Source organism: Bradysia coprophila, chromosome X (assembly GCF_014529535.1).
Source record: "Bradysia coprophila strain Holo2 chromosome X, BU_Bcop_v1, whole genome shotgun sequence".
In the NCBI taxonomy this organism is placed as follows: domain Eukaryota; kingdom Metazoa; phylum Arthropoda; class Insecta; order Diptera; family Sciaridae; genus Bradysia; species Bradysia coprophila.
The window spans coordinates 6069164-6077739 of NC_050737.1; the positions used below are offsets into that span (position 1 = coordinate 6069164).

At 34.6% G+C, this 8576-nt stretch overlaps 1 protein-coding gene across 1 annotated transcript; it reads left to right on the forward strand.

The window, feature by feature from the left end:
- Positions 1-6927: 6927 nt before the first annotated feature.
- LOC119085592 (dehydrogenase/reductase SDR family member 4-like) lies at positions 6928-8067 on the forward strand. Its single transcript, XM_037196014.1, has 6 exons — positions 6928-7021; positions 7094-7156; positions 7211-7550; positions 7633-7767; positions 7831-7886; positions 7944-8067. Exons 1-6 carry the CDS (start codon positions 6957-6959, stop codon positions 8056-8058), a joined length of 774 nt encoding a protein of 257 aa, XP_037051909.1. The 5' UTR covers positions 6928-6956; the 3' UTR covers positions 8059-8067.
- The last annotated feature ends 509 nt before the right edge of the window (positions 8068-8576 follow it).

Sequence of the window (8576 nt, forward strand, 5' to 3'; positions counted from 1 at the left end):
ATATTTTTAATTTATATTTCTGGAAAGCAAGGATATCCAGGTAATACAAATATAAAATAGGTTGTGACGTTGATATACTGGTACAATTCCTTTTTTGTATTAATCAGAGAGTAGGTTTTCGGGGCACCACTATAAAGTTTATTTTTTAAGATGAGGATTATAAATTGCACTTTATCACTTCAAACTCAAATGACATTGTTTGTAGTCTCATTCAAACTGAATTAAAAGTTTTGTGAATAAAAATGTTCACTAAACGATTCCGGAACTTACATTATATCAAGTGCACTTTATTGTTAATGCAGCATAACTGGTTGAGAAATACTGATTTTTTTTTATTTCATAAGAAGTGTTGAAGAACCATTCAGTTTGTGCTTTGGATGTCCATACAGTTGTTACAAAATAACTTCCGGCGCAAGTTGTAACGCAATTATGATATTATTATATACTGATAGAATCGGATCATAGTGAGATGACGTCATTTTTAAATAAACCGATTTTTGATTTACCAGGTAAATTTCGCTGGAGTAGAGAATTTGAAACAGCTGGTCTTTTACCAGCTGGTGCTCATGCCATATGGGATTTCGTATGACATATGACACATCGATAAAACTACAGAAAACTTAGATGCAAACCTAGCAAATCTGTCTCTTATTGTGTAAAAACAGCGGAGATACCAATGTTTAAATGTGAATTCCCATTAAAAATTCAAAATTTTGGATTCGACCGCTTTTTTGTGCAGCGCTATGTACCATACCACTAAACGCGTGTTTTCTAATTTCAAGAATGGCACAAGATTGGTTAAACGATGTTTATTCGGGGTGGTATCCAGTCGATCATCATTTTACCGAAATCGAAAGTCAATTACATGGTAATTCGCGTGCAAATCCTGTGGCTGGATGAGAACACTGTTCCAGCAAGGTATCATTGAAGATCCAGCGAAGTTTTGGTCATATGCTAAATCGAAAAAGAAAACTGCGACGTATCCACGTGAAATCGTATTTGGTGAAAGGAAAGCAGACAGCCCACAGCAAGTAGTTGAAATGTTTGCCGATTACTTCGAGGGACTATACACAAACGACGAGGAACCGTTCGATTTTGATGACGAGTACGGTACAGAGCCTAAGCATTGGAAGTCGAGCTGTCGAAGTCTGATATTGATACAGCGATTGAGAGATTGGATGCTTGAATGATTGGGTGCTGGATCCGGTAATATTCCGCCAAGTTTTGTGAAAAAATGCAAGGACGCATTGGTTTGGCCACTTTGGATTTTGTTTCGTAAGTCGATGGAACTTGGAAAAATATCTTTAAAGCTACAGATCTCGAAAGTGGTGCCTGTTTACAAGAAGAAAGGGAAAAAGAACGACGTTACGTACTATCCCATCACAGCCATCAGTTCAGTCACATTAAAAGTCTATGAGAGTGCGATTCAGCCGAAGCTTTTAAGCGGAATAAACCCAAATGTTTCTAACGCACTGCATCGGATGTAAATAAGAAAGACGAAATGGTTTAGCATAGGAAGAAGAACGGCAAAGTGGTTATTTGAATTTGTCAGTGGATGGCAATTTTATGTGGCTATTGGCAAAGTCTAATCAAGAACCTATGTAGCGACTTTGGGTGTTCCAGCTGGTAGCATTTTCGGCCCAACGTTGTTTTTAATTGGTGTCAACGACATAGTTGAATGTGTGATATTTGCACTTCCACTTCTGTTTGCAAATGATATAAAGTTACTTATGCATGTTGGTTCGACCGCTGATGTGAGAGAACTTCAAACTGATATCAACAATGTTCTGATGAAAGGAAATAAACAGGCTTCCATTCAACCAGGCGAAATGTGAAATGTTGGTGAAGTAATCACGCTGGCACGATCCGCATTACGTCACGTATGTCATGGGTGAAGATCGAACGCAAACAGGAAATTAGAGATCTCGGTATTCCAGTAGATCCTAAATTCGATCTACTACCACACATGGAACGAGGCAGTCAATGGGCTACATAAAGTCGATATCGAAAGGGCAGTTTGGTACGAGAGCATTAGTGGTGCTATACAATAGCGCCATTAACATCAAACTTATGTGCTAGGCCGCATGTTTGAACTTTCCAACTTTATCTATCATGGTTATTTGATCGCTTAAGTTCAATGACGTTACCACCTAGGGCGTATTTTACGAATTTAAGTACAGTGTGTTCATATTTAAAAAGAACAATTTTAGATTTATCAGAGTTTTAAAAGTCATCGATGTTCCCAGTGAATTAAGTGTTTCCCAGTCTATGATATTTTGGCGTGAAATTTGAATTCGCTAAGGGATTTTCAAAATTTGTACCAAAATATTATAACCTGGAAACACTTTATTGACTGGGAACATCGATGACTTTTAAAACTCTAAAAAATCTCAGATATGTTCCGAACTAAAAAAAACCCACTGTATCAAAAATTCCAAAAAATTCTTGAAAAATTCAAAGATTTATTTCAGCAATTTTTGAGGATTTAATTCCAAAAAGAGGCTATGTTACTCGCTATATTTTCACACTGACTCACTGGATTTTTCTAACAACAAAAAAATACTAATTACAGACATAGAGGAGGGTGGCTTTAATGTTACGAAAAACGATCAAACGCCAATTATAAGCAACCCCGTAATGAAATGTGCCAAGACGTTTCCATTATCAATAGATGATGATTTTACTGAAAAGTAATTCTTGGAAATAACTCCAATCAAAGTACAACCAATTGCCAAAAAGAAAATTCCACTTGGACCATTAAACATTGGGGCCAGCTTTTCAATGATATCGAAGCAGATTTGTCGTATTATCAGAAAATGTTTTTTTTTTGTGGTTTGATCCTACTATATTAAACTTTACTAAATTTGAGTTTGAATTAAGGATTAAGGCCACCGAGTTCATTTATATTATTTGAGCGAAGACTTGCTTACAAAAGGAAAATTTTAGAAGCACAAAGCGCTGTCGTTTTTGATGATTTCAAGCATTACATCATTGAAAACCTTCGAATGCATTGTATTTTACTAAGGGGAAATCAAAATATGGATTATTGGTACTTATGCTTCTGGAATATACATTTTATACATACACATATGTGTAGATGGAATATGGAAAAGGCAGAGTACAATGAGTATAAAATAATTTTTCAAATGGATTCTCATGCACAATTCGCTGGGTAATATTGTTCAAAGCTTTATTTTTATTTTCATAAATCATTTCACATTATCTATTATATCAAGCCTCCTCCTCGGCACATATAATAAATTATTTTCCATAAAATTGCCAGTCATCTATCATCAAATTTAACTTAGCAATTTTCACGCGTATTCTCATAGCGATATTGTTTGGAATGAAAACCGTAAAAGAAAAAAGAAAATAATTTCAATTTGAGAGTTTCACCTCACACTTAACAGGGAAAGACGAGAGAAGGAAGAAAAAAACAAGTCAAACAAATATTAAAATTGAGGAGACAGCCTGGAAGACGAATTATTGTCCAAATATTTTGGAAGAAGAAGAGAAAGAAGAAAAAACACACAGAAAAATACGTACATTTACATAGTGTGCATGGTCTGCACATACACCCAATAAGTTTATATAGAAATCGTTAACTACCCGAATAAATCGATCATGTCCTATAAAAATATGTCACTCACAATCAGAACCTATCTTATCAATGATTAAATTATAAATTCTATTCCATTTTACCATATCACACTAATGCTCTTTTTGCCCATAAAACGATTTTTTGTGTGCGATGCTTGTTGTTGTAATATCTGGAATGTCAGTATCCAACAAAAAAATGTCAATTTTCCACACATGGTGTATTCGTGGCATAAAACCACCCTAAATATCTAAGCAATTCTGGAATGAGATGCTATTTTATGCTGAGGCTTCTAAACTGGTTATAGGGAACAGCAGAAAAAAAAACTGCGTTTCATTCTTCCTAGGATTGCTGTCAGAGTCGTCAGCAAATGATTTGTATATATATAATTCTCGTCGTTACATGCCATCTTCTAAAAAAAGGAAGATGAATACATGGTATAAGACATATATGAAATCATCATTTACAAGCAACGCGAGCAAACAGCCTTTATGGCAGGGCCCATTTTGCAAAGAAATAATTTCCCATCAACACGATCTTGTAAATAAGCCATGAATCGAATTATTTGATTCAATAAAACGAAAATGGTTTTGAATTTGAACAGACAGGAAATCAGAAAATCTTCAACACAAACGAATATCTCCATTGAACGATTCGAAAAGATATTCATTTTCAATATTTCACCGAAACTTTCATCCAATCGACAATTTAATCGCTTAAAAAATATTTTCAATTTGGATTAATATCGAAGGTACAATCCATATAAGCGTCGAGTTTTATGCGATTTCATACAAATATATGCATCCGTGTACGTCAGAATTATGACTACTAGAATTGGATATGTGAACGTATGTTATGGATGGTCGAAAGGCAATCGAAAAAATAAAAGCTTTCCATAATCTCCAAGTGTTTCTTAATCATATAAACTAAAGACATCTGAGTTCACCTTAGTGTTTCTCACATTTACTAAATTGTTATCCCTATTCTGCCTTGCATTGAATCCAATAAAGCATATAAATTGAGTCGTGTTCGTACTACACGAGTACATTTAAATTCAGCTCAAATAGGAGACGTGTGCCTAGTTCTAAAAAATCTACAGCGACATTGCAGATTACTTGAGTCAAAAAAGTTATTAGACGAAAAAGTTTCTAGTAGAGGTGCCCCTTATTTCTACTGAGTTGTGTGCATGTGCGAATTCATGCAAAATTGAAATATCGAATATTTCGCTGTGCGCTTTGTGACCATGCAAGTTGCGTACCCACTAGAGCGCCCTCAAAGTAGCCCCTGCTTCATGCACGAATGAAAATTGCGTATTTGGCATCTGGTTCAGTTCAATCCAATGCGAAAAATGTTTTCCTCACATGGTGTCTCCTCAAATGGAAATGATGTTATATTTAAATAGATACACAAAAGCTGGTAGAACCTGCCATCTCATTTTTTTATTCTTTATGATAATTCCTATTCCTGTTGGAATGGCATTCCCTGTTTTCCTTCTTTTTCATTCTTTTCGGTATTTTTTTTTTCATCCTTTTTTGTTTGAATGAAATATTTTTTTAACAAAGAAGGAAGTCGGAAGCAATTCAACATCCTTATTCATATCTATCTTTTTTCGGTGTTCGTTTTTCATTTCTGTGTCATAAATGTGTGTGAAAGAAAAGAAATAAGAAAATGTTCTTAATAGTGTTTTTATCGTTGTATTTAATGCTTTTCTTTCCATTTTTTTATGGCAGTCGTTAAATATTCAGCCATTGAATTGAATGAAAAAAGGTGAAACTCTTGACGGTAAATGTAATCATGAATTACTTTTCAGTTAGTATTTACAAAAATTGGATTTACCGAAAATGCAAAAGGTTTTCACTTTAAAAAAATCCAGTTTGAGTTTCCGCGGACAGTTTCAAAGTAATAAATGTGTCGACACCACAACTTAGTTACAAAAATGAAGATATTGTGTCTCGGTCTTTTATTTAAAACAAATGTGCGAATGTGTGAAATTTAGATAGAAATTTTTTTTTCAGCTGTTTTCCAGCTGATTCACACTTACAAACAAACCTGGATATACGTCTTCATGCGGTACATGCACGCCCGTGATAGCGGTAAAATCGTAGAAGACGTATAAGTAATATCGTTTGCATGAGTGACCAGCTAAAATGCGTGCTCCATGAAGTCAGTTTTATGGCTTGGAATTTTCCATTTAATTCTTTAAAGTAAAGATGACAAAATCCCTTAACCCTTAGATATTCCCTTGACTTCCATTTTCTGGCGCTAGACCCTTGACTTGACTTTCAGTCAAGGGAATATCAAAAGGTTAGAGGATTTTGGCATTTTAACTTTAGAGAATTAAATGGAAAATTTCAAGCCACAAAACCAATTTACAAAAAACTGACTTCATGGACTTCAACAGTTCAAGTTGAGTTCTTCGCAAATCTCACTGTCACTGTCGTCCACTGTAGAAGAATTCTAAGAATAAATGCCTTATACGATTATTTGGACCTAGACCACGACCACATGATAGTAGGAATTAGGTATTTGTGTAACTAAACTTGAAATGAATAATATCACCCCTATCAATGATACCGTTATCTATTTAATTGCTGATCTGGTTAAGATTTATGATTACCAAATTGAAGAAGCAGAGAAGGCGTGTCAACAAAAGTAGGAAAGATGATTTTTTTTTTAGTTATTAGCCGGTTACAGACGGCTGTCATCTGTTATCGACAACGACAGCAAGTATAAACGACAAGCTCTAACTAATGAGTTCTTATATAGCAAAAAGCATGTTCAAACAAATGAAGTAAAAGATTTCTGCAATCAATCTCTGAAAATCTTTGATCAAAACAAGTAATAGTTTGAATAGTAAAAGTGTTAATATGTTTGTCGTTTGTGACAGGTTAAATATTTCACTAGAGACACCGAAATCGCTAAAATTGAAAGTGCTGCTCCTTTTTTTGAAAATGATTTATGGTCATATTTCGATTGATCTTTCCACATTTCCGGCTGCATGTTTAAACTTTTAAGAATATGTAAACTTGGAGAATGTAAGCTACCATGAAGTATAGACTTGATCCATAATGCAGCAGAGCTAGTGAAATAAAAATCGAGAAAACCATATCGTTTAAACCTTAGAGTAATTACTCTAAGGTTTAAACCAGCAGCGTATAGAGAATACGTTTTTTAAGTGGTTATATCATCGTTCGTGTTTTTAAATTTACTTTTAACATTTATTTTACTATCTCAATTATCTCTGCAGTTATCTATAAGCTCGTAAACAATTTTTTTTATTGAATCTCACGAGCGGATAAAAATTGTTATCTAGTCAGATTTCGCAGCTCAGTCAGTGAGTACGTACACACATTGCGAAATGGCTAATTCAATCAATAGATCACTAAGAAATAAGGTTGCCATCGTAACTGCGTCTTCAGACGGGTGGGTATGCAAATAAGGAAATGCTAATCATATATTTTTTTCAAGTCTTTCTAACGTATTTTTTTTTTAAAGAATCGGTTACGCTATAGCTGAACGCTTAGCTGCTGAAGGTGCAAAAGTTGTCATCAGTAGTAGGTATAAATTTTAAAAAAAATTAAGACAGTTTACCGAATGCTAGTTCTGCTGCAGGAAGTTAGAAAACGTAAATCGTGCAGTAGACAAGCTTACTTTGAAAGGACTAAACGTTATCGGAGTAAAATGTCACGTCAGCGATGCTGCAGACCGAGCAAATTTATTTCGAGAGACCGTTGAAAAATTCGGTGGTTTGGATATACTTGTTTCCAATGCAGCAACAAACCCAGTCGCCGGATCCATTCTTGAATGCAGTGAAAGTGTTTGGGATAAAATATTTGAAGTTAATGTGAAAGCTTCATTTTTGCTTGCCAAAGAAGCAGCCCCATTAATCCGTAAACGTGGCGGTGGAAGCATCATTTTCATATCGTCAGTGGCAGGATATTATCCGAATAAGGTTGGAAAAATTAATTGTATGAGGAACAGTAAGCGAAATTTTAAAGTTATTGCTTTTTTTGGTTATCTTATAAATGACCTAGTTAACAGGCGCTTATTCAGTAAGTAAAACTGTTCTGTTTGGACTGACAAAAGCAGTGGCTCAAGATTTGGTTTCCGATAACATTCGGGTAAATTGTGTTGCTCCTGGTCTGGTGAGAACTAATTTTGCAAGAATGGTAAGGAGGACATGACACCACTGTTCTAAAATGATTCACTTCAATGATCTTTTTTCTATTAAGTTGTATGAGTCTAAAGAAGCCTATGCAGCTGCACTCGACAAAATTCCAATGAGAAGGTTTGTGTGATAAAACGGAGAAAAAAAACAGTCGAATTACTAATTTAAATCTCGTAGATTGGCAGATGCACCTGAAATTGCCGGAGTTGTGTCATTTTTAGCTTCTAACGATGCAAGTTATATAACTGGCGAAACAATAGCTGCTACTGGTGGACAACTAACACGGTTGTAGTTTAACAACAACAAAAGTTCTGTTTATCAATGAATAAAGTTTTCATAATGAATTTGTCGGACTACTAGGTGGTAACAATGATATCAGAGCTTTATATCTAAGGCCAGAAACTTTTTTTGGAAAACATTTTCTCGTTCTTCATTTTCTGGAATATTCCCAAAAATGCTTAAAATTAATGAAAATATGGGAAAATCTAAGAAATGTTGTAAACTGAGTTAATTACAGTGTTAATTTGTTACAGACGACAAGATGCCATCATGATAATTATCTTGAGTCTCCTTAAGGACAACACACACTAGCATCTAGTGTCATAGGGAATACGATATTTCTATTGTTTAAATCAACTAAAATCGGTTAAAACCGGGTATAACAATAGAAATATCAAATTCCCAACTGACACTAGGTGCTGTTGGCCTTTAGGACTTCATTGTAATGATTATAAGGATATTATAAGAGGGCTTGTTGCGCTTATATACCAAAAATGTCTTGAAAGTTTGTAAATTATGCAACATACCAAT

Excerpts from the sequence above, each read along its gene's own strand:
- LOC119085592 (XM_037196014.1), top strand. The coding sequence starts at position 6,957 with ATGGCTAATTCAATCAATAGATCACTAAGAAATAAGGTTGCCATCGTA. Across the intron at positions 7,022-7,093 it reads GTAACTGCGTCTTCAGACGG|AATCGGTTACGCTATAGCTG; the intron begins GTGGGTATGCAA and ends TTTTTTTTAAAG. Across the intron at positions 7,768-7,830 it reads GAACTAATTTTGCAAGAATG|TTGTATGAGTCTAAAGAAGC; the intron begins GTAAGGAGGACA and ends TTTTCTATTAAG.